The sequence below is a fragment of the Silene latifolia genome, chromosome X (assembly GCF_048544455.1).
Source record: "Silene latifolia isolate original U9 population chromosome X, ASM4854445v1, whole genome shotgun sequence".
Taxonomy (NCBI): domain Eukaryota; kingdom Viridiplantae; phylum Streptophyta; class Magnoliopsida; order Caryophyllales; family Caryophyllaceae; genus Silene; species Silene latifolia.
In genome coordinates, this window is record NC_133537.1 from 274,191,828 (window position 1) to 274,210,604 (window position 18,777).

Sequence of the window (18,777 nt, forward strand, 5' to 3'; positions counted from 1 at the left end):
AGATCGGATGTTTGAATTTAAGGATCTCGATGATGAACAGTGCTGCAAGTACGCCATTTTGAAATTAAGAAATGGGGCTTCGTTATGGTATGAAAGCTTTAAGACCAGAAGAGTCCGAGCCGGAAAAGCAAAGATAACATCATGGCACGTGCTTAAACTCAAATTACGGAAAAGATATGTCCCCGCCACACATAGGCTCACAACCTATCGTAAGATCACCGATCTTACCCAAGGAAGGCTAAGTGTCCTGGAATACATTAACGAATTTACAAATCTAGCCTTGATGGGAGACTTGGTGTAATATGAGGACATAAGAATGGCGCGATTCCTACGCGGTCTAAACCGCAACCTCGCCCACATTGTGGAATTACAGAATTACTCAGATTTCAACACCTTGTGTAGTATGTGTCTCAAAGTGGAGGCACAAGGAAAGACGAAGGTGACAACCACCTATGGTGAGAGTAGCCGGAATTAGAAGAATGAGAACAACTCGAGGACAAGCGCAACGGGAAACACCACCGAGCCCAAGACAACTTCCGCCTCCAATTCTATTGTTAAACCACCCATCTCAAAGGAAAATAGTCACACGCAGATTCGGTGTTTCAAATGCCAAGGGTTTGGGCATTTAAAAAATGCGTGCCCGAATCAAAGGACAATCACACTAAGAGAGGCCGTGGAGTGTCGTGACGAGTTGTTCGAAGAAGAAGAAAGAACCGAGGGTATTTTTAATCTAGAAGGAGAAGAGGAAGAGGCACACGCCGGGAACGCCGAGGATTACGTCGCTCCTAGTTATGATTGTGTTTTGGTTCTCCGAACCCTGCAAGCCCAAACTTCGCCCATTGAAACGGAGCAGCGAAGTCAAATATTCCACACCAAGTGCCAAGTGAAAGACAAATGGTGTAGCCTAATCATTGACGGAGGCAGTTGCACCAACGTCGCCTCAAAGGAAATGGTGGAGAAATTAAAACTACCCACGACACCTCACCCAAAGCCGTACGCTCTGCATTGGCTGGATGACGGGAATAAGGTGAAAATCACTAAGCAAGTGAAGGTGGCACTAACCATGGGATCTTACAACGACGACATCCTATGCGATGTTGTACCAATGGATGCATGTCATATCCTATTAGGACGACCTTGGCAGTATGACCGGGATGTGGTGCATCGCGGTCGAAGCAACGAATACGAGTTGGTAAGTAAGGGAAAAAGGATTGTCTTAAAACCAATGGTGTCGGGTGAAGTGCGTTCCATGAGTGCCAAGCGTGGAAAAACCACTAGCATGGCCATGCTTGCTAGTGAGAAAGAGGTGGACGAGGCCATTGTCAATGGCAACCAGGTTTACCTAATGGTGGTCAATGAGACTCCTAGCAATGAAAGCAAGGATGGACGATTAACCTCGCTCTTAAAGGAGTTTAAGGATGTTTTCCCCGAGGAACTACCCGCTGGGTTACCACCTATTCGTGGGATCGAACACCAAATCGACCTCCTGCCCGGAGCTCCTTTGCCAAACAAAGCCGCCTATCGGTGTAATCCGATGGAGACTAAGGAGTTACATCGAAAAATCGAAGAGCTAATGGAACGAGGCTATGTGCGCGAAAGCATGAGCCCATGTGCCGTCCCCACGCTACTTGTTCCAAAGAAGGATGGAACGTGGCGAATGTGCATTGATAGTCGAGCCGTGAACAACATCACTATCAAGTATCGGTTTCCAATTCCGAGGCTTGATGATATGCTAGATGAGTTACATGGGGCCGAGATCTTCTCTAAAGTTGATTTGAGGAGTGGTTATCACCAAATTCGGATGAGAGAAGGGGACGAGTGGAAAACTGCGTTTAAAACTAAGCATGGATTATACGAGTGGACGGTTATGCCGTTCGGCTTGACAAACGCTCCAAGCACCTTTATGCGACTCATGAACGAAATACTCAAGCCTTTCCTAGGCAGATTCGTAGTCGTTTACTTGGACGACATTTTGATCTACAGTCGAAGCAAGGATGATCACTTCCAACATCTTCGTAAGGGGTTCAACATACTTCGGGAACAACAACTCTATGGCAAAAAGGAAAAGTGCTCGTTTTTAGTCGAGAGCGTTATCTTTCTGGGATACAAGGTTTCTAAGGAAGGGGTTTCAGTCGATCAATCCAAGATTGAAGCAATCAAGTCGTGGCCTATCCCCAAAACTGTCACGGAAGTCCGATCCTTTCACGGACTTGCTTCGTTCTATCGGAGGTTCATTCGGGATTTTAGCACCATCACTAGCCCTATCACCGAATGTACAAAGAAAGGAACTTTCGTATGGACTCCAGCTGCTCAAAAGGCGTTCGAAACAATTATCCAAAAACTTTGTGAGGCACCATTGTTGGCACTCCCGGATTTCACCCGCCCGTTCGAAGTCGAATGTGACGCAAGCGGTGTTGGAATTGGAGCCGTGCTAGTGCAAGGAAAGAGGCCCATCGCTTACTTCTCCGAGAAACTGAACGGGGCCAGGCTCAATTACTCGACTTACGACAAGGAATTCTATGCGATCGTAAGAGCTCTACAACATTGGAGTCACTATCTCCGACCAAGTCATTTCATTCTACATTCGGACCACGAATCATTAAAACATATCAATGGGCAACAAAAGTTGAACTCAAGGCATGCCAAGTGGGTGGAATTCTTACAGTCCTTCCATTTTTCCTCAAAATACAAAACTGGCAAAAGTAATGTGGTGGCCGATGCCCTCTCACGGAGATACTCGTTATTGACAGTACTCGATATCTGATTGCTGGGATTCGAGGCATTGAAGGGTTCTTACGAGCATGATCCCGACTTTGGGGAGACCTTCGAGCTTTGCAAAACCGGGACTCATGATGAATTCATTACTCAAGATGGTTTCCTTTTTAAAGGTAACAGACTTTGTGTGCCAAAACTTCCAATCCGAGAACTCCTTATTCGAGAAGCCCACAGAGGTGGACTTGGGGGACATTTTGGAGTTAACAAAACCGTGGATATCCTCAAGGAACATTTTTATTGGCCGCAACTACAAGGAGACGTGCAAGCCATAGTACGAAAATGCATCACATGTCACATGGCCAAAAGCAAATTCCAACCTGGGGAATACATACCCTTACCTATTCCATGCCGACCTTGGGAAGACATATAAATGGATTTCATTGTGGCATTACCTCGGACCCAGAGAGGCAAAGATGCGATCATGGTAGTGGTCGACCGATTCTCTAAGATGGCTCACTTTATCGCGTATCACAAAACCGATGACGCCAGCAATGTGGCAGATTTGTATTTTCGAGAAGTCATGCGACTCCACGGAATCCCAAGAACAATAGTCTCCGATCGAGATTCCAAGTTCCTAAGCTACTTCTGGAAAACGCTGTGGAAAAGAGTGGGAACCAAGCTCTTATTCAGTACCTCTCACCATCCCCAGACGGACGGACAAACGGAGGTCACAAATCGCACTCTGGGAACGATGCTGCGAAGTCTTGTGAGCAAAACTCAGAAAGATTGGGACTTGAAACTCGCTCACGCCGAGTTCGCATATAACCGCTCCCCAACGTATGCGACAAAGCACTCGCCATTTGAGGTCGTATATGGCATAAACCCCTATCTACCGCTAGACCTCATTCCCCTCCCCAAGGATGAACTCATTCACAAGGATGCTGAGTCCAAACTAAAATCAATGATCAAGCTGCATGATCAAGTCCGGGCAAGAATCGAGAAGATTAATGAGGTATACAAGCGCAAGGCAAACAAAAACCGCCGGCCAAAAACTTTCAGCGAAGGAGACCTCGTATGGTTACACCTAAGGAAGGAGCGGTTTCCAAACAAACGCAAAAACAAACTCATGCCGCGTGCGGAAGGTCCTTACAGGGTGATATCAAAGGTGGGCGATAACGCTTAAAAAATCGAACTACCCGGAGAATATGGAGTGCACGCTACTTTCAACATCGGGGATCTATCTCCTTACGTCGACGACGATGGAATTAAGGAATTGAGGGCAATTCCTTTTCAAGAAGGAGGAGATGACGCGGATATGGACTCAATAGAAGAAGTTGTGATCGACTTAGAGCACCAAGCAAAGCCAAGCCCGAGTAATACATTTTTTATGCACGAAGATTGGATGGGCTCGCGTAAAAGAAAGGAAATATGTGCGATCGAAGCTCAAGACCCGCGAAAGCCTTGATGCCGTGTGGGAACAAGGGGAATACCGAATGGGGACAAGGGAGAAGGCCGAAATGTGGCGGCACCAAGGGGGAAGAATCCCATTTCTTGTTTTTTGCATTTTCTACCTAGTTTGAATAAAGTTGGAAAAAAAGGGTCTAGGTTGTAAGTTCTATGTGATCAATCATCCTAGAACTTACAAACTAGCATTAAATGCTTGCTTGGAGGCCAAGGTTTTTTATCCTATATAAGGACCTAGCGTCCTCATTTGTAATCCATCAAAGAATTTAAGAAAAAAACCTTTTGAGAGAGAAACTTGAGTTTCAATCTTTTCCAAAGAGTCGATGCTTTCGAATCTTGCCTTGAACTAAGGACGCGCTCCGCGGTTTAAGTTGAATTGCTTGACGCGTCTCGAGTAATTCCCCATTGTTATCACTATAGGTCTAGTGATACCAAATATCCCATTGTTTTCGATCTCTTCACAAGGAATCGAAACAAATATCCTTTATCTTTTGCATAACATAAACCCAAAAACAAAACAATTAAGTCTTCCGCTTCGTATACGCATCAAATAGCAAGTCACCCATACTTAGGGTTCATTTTAAGAAGATACCTATAAAAGGTGGGCTTATTCTTAGATTAATGAAAGATCGACTTATTTTGGGAAGATTAGTTAAAGGTCGGATTATTCTTGTCATTTTCTCATTTTCTCATTAACAAAGTGTTTTATCTTTTATTTTATTTGAAAAAGATATTTTAATCATATATAAATAAATAATTAGACATATGATGTAAGATTATAACTAAGTTAATTACCTCGTTGCAACGCATGAGTGTCAAACTAGTTTAATAATAGACAGAAGGTAAAGAGAATTAGATTTGAAGTTTTCTAGCGAGGGTAGAGAAATGAAAATTTGAGATAAAAAGTGCTATAATGAGCAAAAATCATCATCCATTAAAACATATGGTCTGAGAAAATTCACAAATTCTCATTTGTGACGGGTATATCCATGCAAGTTTGCGATGTGTCAAGTATTACCCATGTAGGTAGATAGTAGACAAAAGCAGATTGCCTAGGGAGTAATAATTTGTTTTATTATACCCACCAACATATATACTATTTGAACTGTCGCAAATTACGGATATGTCTGTCATAAAGGTGACTCGTGGAAGAAAATTACCAACATTCTATTGGAGTTTGACTAAAAGACATAGCACCGAAATTAGCAATAACTAGGTCACTAACAACGACCATTAAACAAAATTAATTGAGTTTTGTTCCAAACACAACTAAAAACTCGACACCACCTTCAACTTGTTGGAATTAATAATGTGGCACTTTCCTCTGTCACAACTCTTTTGTTTTTTGTTGTGTTGCAAATAAAAACACCTCTCTCCCTCCATTGCAATAAACTAATAATAAAAACCAGACACCTCATCATTCCCCCCAAACACCGTAAGTCTCCGATGCAAATGTCCCCAATTTCGCCGGTAAACGGCGCCGACTACCACGAAGACGAAGCTCTCGACGAAGAAAGCGATTTCTCCGCCGCCGAAGACGCTGAAGATGAAGAAGATGAGCCTAAACTCAAGTATCAAAGAATGGGCGGAAGTTTATCTTCTTTGTTAGCGAATGATGCCGCTACCTGTATCGCGGTTGCGGAACGTATGATCGCGCTTGGTACTCATTGTGGCGCCGTTCACATTCTCGATTTTCTCGGCAATCAGGTGCTTTTTCTTTTGTTGATTGCTTCAAGTTCATAAGTTTGAAGTTTATCGGCATCGAGTATTTTGTATATCGTATTTGTGATTGGATAAATCAAGGTTGTATGTGATTTTAATTTAGATTACAGGATTATGTATGCTTTAGCTTATTTGATTAAGGTCAATTGGTTAATTAGAAACATTCAATTTAATATTTTAGTGTAATTGTATTGATATTTGGACTGTATGATGGTAGCTACGGAGTACTGATGTGAATAATATCGAATTTATGTGTTGAAATTGATCTAAAGGGGGGAAATTTGTCAACTTTTGATCAATATATTTGAGAAATTATGCCAATTCTTTTTCAGCTGATCAGCCTTTTTGATTGATTTTTACTGGAATTTTATTTTAATGCATAATAAAGGTAAATAAATGACCCGGAAAGAAGGGATATGGTGTTCTATTGAAGCTCAGCTACTTTGGTTATTGGGAAGATTGTTCAACTTGAGTGAGGTGAAAACTTTATTAGGGAGAAAAAAGAAAGCTTAAAAGAGCTAATATTTTTGAAACTACGTGCCTTATGTTCTATTTGGGTAGGCCTATTGAATTTTATTAGTGTAGTTTTCTTCAAATTGGCAAAGTTCCCCTGGTTTAGTGCTTCAAAATTACAGTCCGGCATACATGAGTTATGTGACTACCTGAGGTTATATTGATCGTGTAACTTATTTATATTTGTCTTAGGTATTATCTTGTTTTATCGTTATGAGGTTATTTGCAACTAGCCATCTCGAGGTAGAAATTCATATATTTTCACTCTCAACTTGTTTTTCAAGTTAAAATGGTTTCCTTTTCTTCATCTACCAGGTTAAGGAATTCCGTTCGCACAAGGCAGCTGTGAATGGACTTAGCTTTGATATTGACGGTGAATTTATAGGAAGTTGCTCTGATGATGGATCAGTTGTTATAAGTAGCCTGTTCACTGATGAAAAACGTAAGTTTGAGTATCACAGGCCGATGAAGGCTATAGCTCTTGATCCTGACTATTCGAGAAAATCATCAAGAAGGTTTGTAGCTGGTGGATTAGCTGGCCAGCTTATATTCTACATGAAAAAGTGGTTTGGCTATCAGGATCAGGTTGACAACATTGCCTAGTTTACAAATACTTGATCCAGTAATGGATTTGTTGCAATATTTGACAAGTAATATGTGTTGTTGTAGATATTGCACTCTGGTGAAGGTCCGATACATGCAGTGGTATGGAGGACAAGCCTTATTGCCTGGGCTAATGATACGGGTGTTAAAGTTTATGACACTGCTACTGATCAACGTGTGACTTTTATTGAAAGACCACGAGGAAGTCCTCATCCGGAGCTGTTACTTCCGCACCTTGTTTGGCAGGTTATTTGTTTTAACGCAAATGATAGTGCTTTTGGAGAAATTTATTACCGTTGCTTATTCTAGTTTTAGCGAGCTCTTACTTTTTGGGGATGCTTGCTTCTGACTGCACTTTTCTTACCTATTTTGCGCTTAATTCAGGATGATGCACTCTTGATAATTGGCTGGGGCACCTCTGTAAAGATTGCTTCACTGAGAGTCAATCCTCGTGGAGGTGCTAATGGCTCGTATATGCCCGGACCTGTATCAAGTGTCAATCACGTTGATATTGTCGCATCCTTCCAGACGAACTACTACATTTCAGGTATTGCTCCATTTGGTGATTCATTGGCTATTCTGGCATATATACGCGGAGAGGAAGACGGAGAGAAGGATTTCAGTAGCACAGCTCCTACACGGCAGGTATATGCTCCTCTTTAATTTGAATTCCTGAGTACTTTGATCCGGCCTCATGTGGGCCTACAACGTGAGATAATTGTTGTTTCAGAGTAATTCAGACTTGTAATCACAATTTAAATTGGCCGTGTCACATCCTTTGTTTTATTTGGCTCTGGACATTATTCTTATTTGGCAAGTTGTCAGAATTCAGAAAGAAGTACAACAATAATGTTACCCAGTGCCTTAAATGGCTTTAGCTCTGAGTGGGGGGCAACCTTACCCCATTTCTTGGGATAGAAGCAGGGATTTTGTGTCGTCTGATATGCGCTGTGCAGCAGGTTCTTAAAAATCATGAGAAATTAGAATGTTCTAGTTACTGGACTATCTATGGGTAAATAACGGGTTCAGGACAGATCAGGTTCATGTCAGGTCACCATCAGGTGGGGCCATCGTCGGGGGACAAGTTGGGTTGGCATGGCATAGGTTATTATCGGGTCAGGTTAACAACATACCTCCATTTCCTATTTTCTTCCCATTTTCTTTTTGGATGTCAAAGCTACCAAATTTTGACTGTAAATATATTGGAGAATAAAAATTGTTAATACGTAGACAAAAATGTTTTCATTTATTATCAAATCATCTTTCACAAAATATTATTTTCGACGAAAATATTAACATTTACATGTCAGAAAATACATTCAAAGTTTAATCTTGGAGACGGTGAAAAAGCAAATAGGAAGAAAATAGAAAAATGGAGGAAATATATTTTATCTCATGTTTTCATGTTTGGATCAATAATTTCGTATTAAAGTTATTCTTAAGTGCATTTATTTTAGTTTTAAGTAAAAAATAAAATAATAAAAATAATAAAAATGTTGATCCAATATTATTTAGGGCATTATTAAACTAATTCGTTATCGGGTTGAGTCATTATTGGGTCTACGGGTCATCTAGCTCTCAAGTTGGTTTCACTTCGAGTTGAGTTGGGACAAACAGGATTGCTAGTGGTTTAGCATTGGGCCGGTTCGCTTCTCAGAATTTTTGGGTCATATTGGTCGGATTCCGTTTGTCGGGTGAGCTTTTGCCAGCTTTAGCTGCCTCTAGCAGAACACATAAGAAATGTATGTATAGATGGGCTTTCTATTCTTTTGTTCAATGTTAGTATCCCTAGTTGTGATAGCAAGACTACATTCATCAAGTATAAGGTACAATGTACTTACTATTGTGTTGCAGCAATTGTTTGTAAGATGCAGAGTGGTATAGTGTTATCGCATCAGGTGTATAGATGATATCCTCAGGCATCGAAGTTTCTATATTGTTTCTTTTTTTACAATAAAATCTCCTCTAGGTGTTCTTCAAGTGCTCTCCAAGATCGTCCTCATTATTGGAGAGCAAATATTACTGTTTTTTTCCTACAATAAGGCACTCTTCAAAGAATAAAATTGAAAGTAGTTCTCCATTTGTTCTTGGGGAAGAGCAATGGAGAGCAGAATCTCCATCTGAAGTGGGCCATAAGTCCATAATGAGTGATAATGTGAGGGGAATTTTTTTTATTTTAATTGTTTGTAATGTAAATATAAAAGAGGTGGGACTAAGTTTTGAGATGAAGGGCATGTATTAGAGTTTTATCACTGTAGGTGTAAAATTGGTTTTTTTTCTCGAGTGTAAATGGAGAGCAAAATTGGTGTTCGATGTCTTTTACTAATGTACATGGTCTTAGAGAGTGGGGTATTAATTTTTAATCATTTCAGGGGCCTAGTGATTTGCTCTTCATCATACAAGTTGATTGTCAGTTGGCCCAGTAGAGTCAGCAGTCTGCTTTGCCAGGGGGGAGCTGAAAGTGGCCACTGTCCACGACTTCACTGAATTTTTACTTTTTATGTAGGGTAATGCACATAGACCTGAAGTACGCGTTGTTACATGGACCAATGATGAACTTGCAACTGATGCTTTACCAGTTCATGGTTTTGAACATTATAAGGCAAAAGACTACTGCCTTTCTCACACTCCTCTCTCAGGTTTCCTGTTCCCTACTTTTATGCTGTTTCAATTCCTTTTTTAAAGTTTGTGATTTGGTAGGGGAGAAGAGGGAAGGGCTTAATGGAGAGGGAGTTTGGGGTGTGGCTGGATATACTTTTTATTGACTGGATTTGGCTAACTTGCTTTTAATACTTGATGATAATTTATATTGCAGGGAGCAATTTTATCAATGGCCGGTGGGCAGCTGGTGATGAGCCACTCTACTACGTTGTTTCTCCAAAAGATATAGTTATCGCTAAACCAAGGTTTGTTAGCTTTACTTTTTTTTATTGCCTTCTGAACATGGGAAGTTTTGACTTTGTATTGCTCTCTTCATTGTTGATAGTAATCAGATCTGATTTGGCTGATTTTCTTTTTCATTTTCCCCCCTTTGGCGGACATGTGGAAAATGAGGGTATAGTATAGTGAAGCAAATTCACGATCATAAAGGAGTATATGAAAGTTAGATCTCGATATAAATAGAGACTACTACTAAAGTAGTGAAGCAAATTCACGACCATAAAGGAGTTATGCCACTGAGTGATAAGCGCGGTTCTTAAAAAAGCCGTGAAGCCTCACACCCATCAAAGCCCACCAAGGTTCTTTACTGAGCCTGAAAGTAGTGAAAGTTCTAGAGGTGAAAACGACTTTTATTTCCCATCTTCGATTGCTCTATATGTTAGCCGTTAACCCTTTTGCACGATTCTTTTGTAATGATGCTAGATATTAGACTATAGGTAGTTTTAGTGTATTGGATGTTATATGGTAGCCCTTCTAGCTAGTACCCTTCATTCCATTAGATTCCTTATACTTCTCAAAATGTGCGAGGGGAAATTTGAAAAAGATTTAAGAATCAAGTAAATAGAGGGAGAACATGAAATCAGACTTGGGGGTTCGGATTGCTGATTTTTTTACTACTGCTATCGATTCCCAGTTAATCTTGTTTCTAGTGATTGAATGGGGTGATACAATTGACAATGCCTTCATTAAAAAATGCTATCTTCCTAGCTATATTCCTCGAACTTAATTACTTTCCTGCAAATGAATCGGAAAAAACTTGTAATTTGTTGCTGAGAAAATTCGTCAAGGTTCACATACGTCTTAATAAAAATTTCCTCGGATCATTTTTTTTAATCTTCCTCAACTGAAGAACTTCCATCTTGTGCAAGTTTACGGATGGAACTTTGATCGCGTGCTTGCTGATGTGTGTTAGTGACTAATATCAGGGATACTGAAGATCATATTAATTGGCTTCTTGAGCATGGGTGGTATGACAAAGCTGTAACTGAAATCGAAGTAACACATGGAAGAAAAGAACTTTTTGAAGAGGTTGGTGTTCTGGTTTTTTATTAATCTGATACGTTATAATGTCTATTGTCAAATCTGCACGATTGTAACATCTCTCATCTCTGCTCTGAGCTAGATTCAATAAAGAGCATCATTTTCTTAGTACTTGGTTTCAAAGCTGTGAGATATAAAACTGTTTATCATCACTGCTCTGTGGTAGATCCCAAGAAAGTTAGCTATTTGATGTAGTACTTTGCTTCAAAGTTGGTGAAATATGGAAGTTGATTATGTAGTTTATACCCTGTATAATAGCCTGTAACATCTCAGTAGTATATTGGGACATTGGGTTACCTTCTATTCCGACTTTATATTCTATACCAAAATTGTTTGAACCTATTATTCTACTTTCTTCGTACTCTCTTTCTTTTTTTCTTCTCTCTCTCTCTCTCTCTTTTTTTTTTTTCTTTTTTTTTAATATTGGGTTTGTTTTTCTATGGCTTTGTGAATAAGTGCGTGCACTGCCAATCGGCTGAATTTAAAACGTCATTTTCACGTGCCAGTCCCTTTTTTTTTTCTTTTTGGCATATAAACATGCTTATTGAAGTTTTTTTTCCTTTAAATTCATTATGACTCATAGATACCATGCACTAAAATTTTTTCTGTCCATCAAGATCATTACCCAAGGCACTTCATTGACTTAAATTTAATTCATTATGCCTCATTGACTTTCTTGAATAAAAGTTATCTTATATCTTTCCAAGTATGGACTTATTTGTGAGGGACTTCTTTTCCTAAACTTGCTGTGGTGTGATGGAGGATGGTTTGTGTTAGACAAAGGCTTCAAGAATACTATTGTACTTCTTAATGCAATTTCTTTGCCATTTGATCTCCTGTGAGTAGTAATTCTCTTGATACATTAACATAACGAGTTTATTAAGGAAACCAGGTAACCTCCATTCTCAAATTAAGGGCTGGACTTTCTGGTGCATGTTTATTTGAGAAGTTGATGTAATTCTCATTTACCACGTCATTGTTGGAAATTGAATAGGTGGGATCAAGGTACTTGGAGCATTTGCTTGCTGAGAAAAAGTATAGTGAAGCTGCAGAATTGTGTCCCAAATTGCTTCAAGGTTCAGCTTCAGCATGGGAAAGGTATTATAGCTTTCAAGTACCACAATGCCTTTTCCTAAATCGATATCTTATATTACTTGTAAGAAAATGGTTATTTTTTTTCATATTGCTGATGAGATTTGGTTTATTGTCAATAGATGGATTATCCGCTTTGCTCAGCTACGTCAGCTGCCTATTTTAGCTCGTTACATGCCAACAGAGAAGCCTAAACTTAGTGATACTTTGTATGAGGTTTGTGGCCTACATAATCTTATGCACCCCCTCCTTCCCTCTTTTTGGTGGTGGTTATTCTGAAAATGTCATTTCCTTCTGTTATTCAGCTAGCTCTCGTAGCTCTTGCATTGAATCCAAATTACCACAAGGATTTTTTATCAGTTGTGAAGAATTGGCCACGATCAGTTTATTCAGTAGTGCCTGTTTTATCCGAGATAGAACCTCAGCTTAGAGCTTCGTTGATGACCGATGATTTGAAAGAGGTCATCTCTTGTTTCTTTATTTTGATGATGCAGCTCATGATGATTTCTTTCTCAACTGTTACTACCCTTGTTGTGTATGGCAGGCATTGGCTGAGTTATATGTGAGAACTGGGCAAAATGAGAAAGCATTTTCATTCTTTGCCGACGTAAGTATATACAGTATATTTTAGTTTGATGAGGAAGTTTTGTGGTGGACATTTGAATATGAAGTTGCACTTTCCAATTCAATATTTGCTTCTTGAACGACGTATTTATGGTTTGCTTACTTTCTGCAGCTTTTAAAACCAGGTGTTTTTGACTTCATTGAAAGACATAGCCTGCATGCTGCTGTTCGTGAAAAGGTAGTGTGTTATTATTATGAGGCTCGACAATGGGCTATTTATCTTGGGCTAGGGTTATTTTCTTGTATCCTTCTTGGCTAAGGAAGCAGGTGCTTTTATTAGTACTCCAATTACCCTTCTTCAAAGGAACTGAGATAGTTGCATGTTGTAGTAATTGCATCTGTTAAAATAGACTATTTGAAGACATCTATAGTAGTAGTAGTTGCATGTTGTGTTTTGGATACATCAACCATGCAGCCATATGAGTTTGGATTGACTTGTGCATTTGATTCCTATCTTCACAGGTGGTTCAACTGATGATGCTTGACAGCAAACGTGCTACCTCCATACTAATCCAGCAAAGGGATCTGATTACACCAGCAGATGTAGTATCACAGCTTCTGAAGGCTGGAGATAAATGTGACTTCCGATACTTCTTGTATCTTTATTTACATGCTTTATTTGAGGCCAGTCCTCATGCAGGAAGGGATTTTCACGATATGCAGGTATTAATAGATTGTGGCACACAACTTTAGTTGATTGCATCTAATATAGTAAGTTAGGTTCCTTAGTATACATGATTTCTAACCATGGAGTTTGACCCCTGGCGAGCCTTTAGTGCGCCCGTTGTTCAAGCTTGTCTGGCGTGACTTTCATGATCCTGCATGTTCCTACATTCCTTTCATGTCTTAGTAATTTGTTTATGTCTTGTCTCTGATCATAAGTCCAGCTTTCTTACCTGATTACACGTCAATTACCCTTTGATTGGATGGAGGAATATGGAGGAAAGGGAGGGTAGCAGTTTCTTACCTGATTACAGGTCAACTCCTAAAAGCCAAAAAGTCCCTCCAACATAAAATTAGGAGGGAAGCACCAAGACTCCATTCTACCTCTCCTCCTGTTCATCCTTTTGTATTCAAACTGCTCTTGTTTCTTACTTTTTATTTAGGAGCCGTACATAGTTTTTTTGTAGCATTATTATTTTTCTGCTTAAATGTCACGTGTTCTCATTTCTGCGTTAAGACAATTTTTGTTTTGAGAATAATGTCACGTGTATTATTATTTGGGGGACTTTTCTTTAATTCATCATGGCAGTTCCAACTCTGTCAAGTTTGTGACTAAACTAGTCTTCATGTATCTGTGGGTGTATTGCATGGTTAATTTATAGTCCGTTTTGTATTTCTCTATTGTGTGCTCTTATTGTTTTTTTGATTTTATGCTAATAGGTGGAGCTATATGCAGATTATGATCCGAAGATGTTACTTCCTTTCCTTCGTAGCAGTCAGCACTATACACTGGAGAAGGTTAGCATATCAGACTTTTTTTGCATATAAAATATCAGAAGTGTTCTGAATATTCTTTAAATTCATTGATTTCAGGCTCACGAAATTTGTGTGAAAAAAGGTTTTCTGAAAGAGCAAGCGTTTATTCTCGGACGAATGGGAAATACAAAACAAGCCCTTGCTGTTATCATAAATGATTTGGGTGATATGGAAGAGGTAGTTTATTTTACCAGAGTTTTTGCATTTAGGAGATTATCAAAGTGACTCTGTATAAGTCCCTTTAGGATATAATTGGTATTTAATGGAGCTAATGGTTGATGTCTGCAGGCTTTAGAATTTGCAAGCATGCAAAATGACGATGATGTCTGGGAAGAATTGATCAGACAATCTACCCAGAGGCCTGAAATGGTAATTCTAGCGTGCTACTCTAAATGTAACTTTTCTTTGATATTTAAGCCTGGCCACGTATATGATGGAAGATATTTTAAATGCAGCAGTCAATGATATATCTTGTTTATCCTGTGATTCCTGTCAAATCACATATTTTCACAATTTTCTGTTTTTGGCACCCATGTCTTTTGCTATTGGCAGATTGGCAGGCTGTTGGAGCATACTGTTGGCAACCTTGATCCTCTACATATTGTAAATGTTGTACCTGATGGAGTAGAGATACCTCGGTTAGTGTCGCCATCTCTGCTCAGTTCTAATGATTTTGCTTTACTATTAGCGTGTTTGATTCCTCGAAAATTTTGTTCTGGCTTTCTTGGATTTAACATCAGAATTTCATGTTAAGTTATGCAGTTTCTCTCGTTTATCATCTGCATTAGAAAAAAAAAAAAAAAAAAAAAAAAAAAAAAGGAACAGATTGTGGATGATGTATTATAATGACTGTTTCACAGCTGTAATGCTAAGTGCATTCACATAAGTATGCACATGTTTATATAAGGAGATGATAAATAACTTGAGAAAAGGACCGAGTGGATGGATCATTAGAAGAAATCAAGTCTACTTGATACTTCTTAGCCCATAATGTCACACCAAATACCACCTCCCATCTCTCCTCCCCCGTCCCTTACACTTTGTTTGAATAGAGGGAATTGGAAGGAATGGGAAGGGAGGGATTAGGAGGGAGACAATTTCTCCTCCAACAAAGGAAGGAAGGAAAACTCTCACCATCCCCTCCCTCCCCCTCCCCTCCCTTTCCACTTGGATATCCAAACAATGCCTTAGACTGTCATCTGCCCACCCACCTCCCTTAGCCACCCCAAGTCCCCTACCATGGCTTCTCAGGTACAGGCCGGCCACTCCACCACGTTGACACCACAGACCTGTCAGAAACCACGTCACAAAGTACCCCATGATGTGCCGGACTGAGGGGGAACATCCCAAAAGGGGAAGTGTGAAGAACATAGCATGACGTAGGGAGTATATTATACTCACAAACACACTCTCATTTCAACATATTTACATTTCTATTCAACTCTATTGTCTAAAATGTGCCTCATACAGTCATACTGGCATCTTGTATCAGTGTGTAAGGAGTTGGACATTAAGAGTACTGGATAAGGGTGGTTGGTTTGAGATGAGAAACTAAAGTGATGAGAAGCAATATTACCTAAAGTGACGATAGCAGCATTTAACCTACAAATTGATTTGGAAATATTCTAACTAGTGTACCTTAAATGCTCTTGTATGTGAACAACCCAATTTTAATATGTCAGTTTAGGGGATTTAATTTGTTGTTTCTGAGCTATATCCTAGTCGGCTGTCTGAATTCTCTTCGAAGGTTGCTCGAGCAAGGTTCTCTCTTAAAAACTACAAAAACTGTATTAGACTATTAGAAATATTTCGAGGAGCCATCTCTGATAACACTATGACTATGAGAATCAGATAGACTAAATTGAAACTAAGCATATTCTTTTGCCCTGTAAGTGACATTATTTTTCTGCGTTGATCTTTTGATTCATAAAGTGAACTCGCGCCTGCTTTTAATTTTAATTCGAAGTATAAGGCTTTTAGTTTGTATGTCAGCTCGTGTTATATTTTTTGCGAATATTAGCAAAAGAAGTCGCCATAATTGCATTAGTAACTTTGTCATATTGGTTTTTTGACGTTTTTTCACTTCTTATACTGTTTGAACGGCCTTATGCAGGCTTAGGGACCGGCTTGTCAAAATTATTACCGACTATAGAACTGAAACTTCTCTAAGGCATGGTTGTAATGATATTTTAAAGGTAATCCAATGCTCTTGGTCTTGCTATCTTAACTTTACTTGCAACCCCCTCCGTCCATTTATTTATTGGGATATATTTGACTTTTAGTAGTCAAAAGATGTCGACTTTGATCGGTATTTTCTCAAAACATACAGTAGTTACGACATTTTTAAAAATGAAGATAACAATATTTTTGACAAATCAAATATGATAAATTTTACATTTGAAATCAATGGATAAAGTGGACATCAGTTGACTATCAAAGTCAAATGGGGACAATAAATTGGGATGGTGGTCAGATGACTTAACTAAGCTGGAAATTTGGTGAGCTCAACAGACCGACATAGTCAATCTTTTGGTCAAATGCTACAACGAAGCCAGGCATGCTATTTATATTAGCAACGAGGAAGAGGAAGCACGAAGTAAAAGAGATGATAAAAGGAAACCGGAGCCTTTAGCAAGGACACAAACTTTAAGTTTGAAAAACATGGAATTGAAGTCGAAAACTAGGTCAGGTGGTCGATGTTGCATGTGCTTTGACCCTTTCACCATCCAAAGTGTCTCGGTTGTCGTCTTCTTTTGCTGTCATGCTTACCATATGAACTGTTACATGGATTCGGCCAATACGTTTAGCGACGATCAAGGGGTCCATGATGATTCTGATTACAATGAATATGACGACGAAGAAGAGAGTGATGAAAGACCATCAGACTCTCCTCGATTTCGATGTATTTTATGTACCAATGCAGCTAGATGATATTATCTGGTTTGCTGTATTTTTTGGGTGTATATTATTGTATTTATAGCAAGCGGGTTTTTTCTTCTCAAAAAAATGAGGGAGTGAAAATTGGAGAGATTGCTTTGATCATCCAGCTTTCTCTTCTGAGAGTCGGGTTTTTATGATCGGGTTTGTCTGTTGTATCTTGTTTGTCGATGTACAACCCTTGGTTATACGTCTTCTTTTTCATTTATATTTTTATTCCCATTCGTCATTAATAATCCCGAGTCAATCTTGACCATATTTTATTTTCAATGTGCACTAGTTACCTTCTGTTTTTTTCTTCTTCCTCTTAAATAAATGATAGAATGAAACTAGATAAATTTTACGTCTGTCGCTTTTTATATTTGTAGAAACTATATGTGACGAGTGAATTTTGACCACTTCAGCCACTATATGGGAATACTCTTTCTATATAATACCCTTGGTTGCATTATTACACCGTCGTCCTTAAATAAATGAACAAACTATAAGTCATGGTCTATCAATTTTAAAATTTCAATTTCGCCTCGGTCTTTTATGGTTGCTGGAATACATGACTCAAACTCTCCATATCTTGAATGTCAATTATCCTTCTACATCTGTGAATTCTGCAAGTTTCAGTGAAACCCAGATACAATATTTTGATATTTGTTGCATATATGGTACGCTTGAATTTTGTAATCTACATCTCCCAGTTTAATTCCTGTAAGTTGCTATTTAACATCGAAATGATTAGTACGCTTGAATTTTAATGGAGGGTACATGAATTTTTCATGGACTAAAAGAACTACGTAATAATTTGCTCCTATAATTTATGAAATGGGAATGAATTTTTCACGGACTAAAAGAACTAATAATTTGCTCCTATAATTTATGAAATGGGAATTTTATTGTGTAAGAAGAAAAATTAGATTTATAAAATTTACATATTGTAAAATTTACATCAAACTCCCACTCAATTCTCAGTCACCATGACTACTGTCTTTATATAGATGCGAAAGCGGAATTTCAGGAAACAATTTCTTAACATCTACCCTAGGATCACATGCATCAGATAATATGAATCATAATAAAAGGTGAAAAGAATATTTACCTCTGAATCGTAGTGGTATAGAGAGCTATAGATTAGTCACATAAAGTATATGTAATGAAATTGAGATTCTTGCCAAATTGAACAATAACCACACATGAAATGTAGTGTGGAAGTCATATTGGTTCACATATTCCAAGTAATAAGAAAATGGCAAGCATGGCAGTTGGTACTCCTCTATAGTAAAGAAATTTGGATGCCTCGAAAGTGATATAAATATCTGAATAATAATAATAAATGGCCTATAAAGAAAAGGAATGGTACCATTCCTTTTCTTTATATCGATATATAATTTCAACATCTCGCGATATCGATAACGAAAAGGAATGGCAGGCATTATTCCATTGTTATATAATTGTTATTTAGAATTAGTTTTATATCATATGCATGAATATGTTTTATAATATTGTTTTAAATGGATAAAAGTTGAAACAGAGAAATATACTCTGATGTACTCCAATGAGGATAACTACATGTATGAACCTCTTAAATGATCATCATATGACGATGCTTGAACAATTTAGTTTTGGGAACTCATGATTATAAACCTCTACGATACG

At 38.7% G+C, this 18,777-nt stretch overlaps 1 protein-coding gene across 1 annotated transcript; it reads left to right on the top strand.

Annotated features, from left to right (window-relative positions):
* The first annotated feature begins 5,418 nt into the window (after positions 1-5,418).
* LOC141616779 (vacuolar protein sorting-associated protein 41 homolog) lies at positions 5,419-17,363 on the top strand. Its single transcript, XM_074433919.1, has 19 exons — positions 5,419-5,886; positions 6,730-6,999; positions 7,084-7,263; positions 7,402-7,662; positions 9,524-9,656; positions 9,833-9,923; positions 10,884-10,986; positions 11,993-12,096; positions 12,213-12,306; positions 12,396-12,551; positions 12,635-12,697; positions 12,827-12,892; positions 13,177-13,377; positions 14,098-14,175; positions 14,251-14,370; positions 14,482-14,562; positions 14,746-14,831; positions 16,307-16,388; positions 16,705-17,363. Exons 1-19 carry the CDS (start codon positions 5,626-5,628, stop codon positions 17,122-17,124), a joined length of 2,850 nt encoding a protein of 949 aa, XP_074290020.1. The 5' UTR covers positions 5,419-5,625; the 3' UTR covers positions 17,125-17,363.
* The last annotated feature ends 1,414 nt before the right edge of the window (positions 17,364-18,777 follow it).

What these genes read in the sequence shown, in the direction of transcription:
- LOC141616779 (XM_074433919.1), top strand. Translation starts at nt 5,626, where the DNA reads ATGCAAATGTCCCCAATTTCGCCGGTAAACGGCGCCGACTACCACGAA. An exon ending in CATTTTCATTCTTTGCCGAC is followed by an intron (nt 12,698 to 12,826) that starts GTAAGTATATAC and finishes TACTTTCTGCAG; the next exon opens with CTTTTAAAACCAGGTGTTTT. An exon ending in GTTGTAATGATATTTTAAAG is followed by an intron (nt 16,389 to 16,704) that starts GTAATCCAATGC and finishes TGAGCTCAACAG; the next exon opens with ACCGACATAGTCAATCTTTT.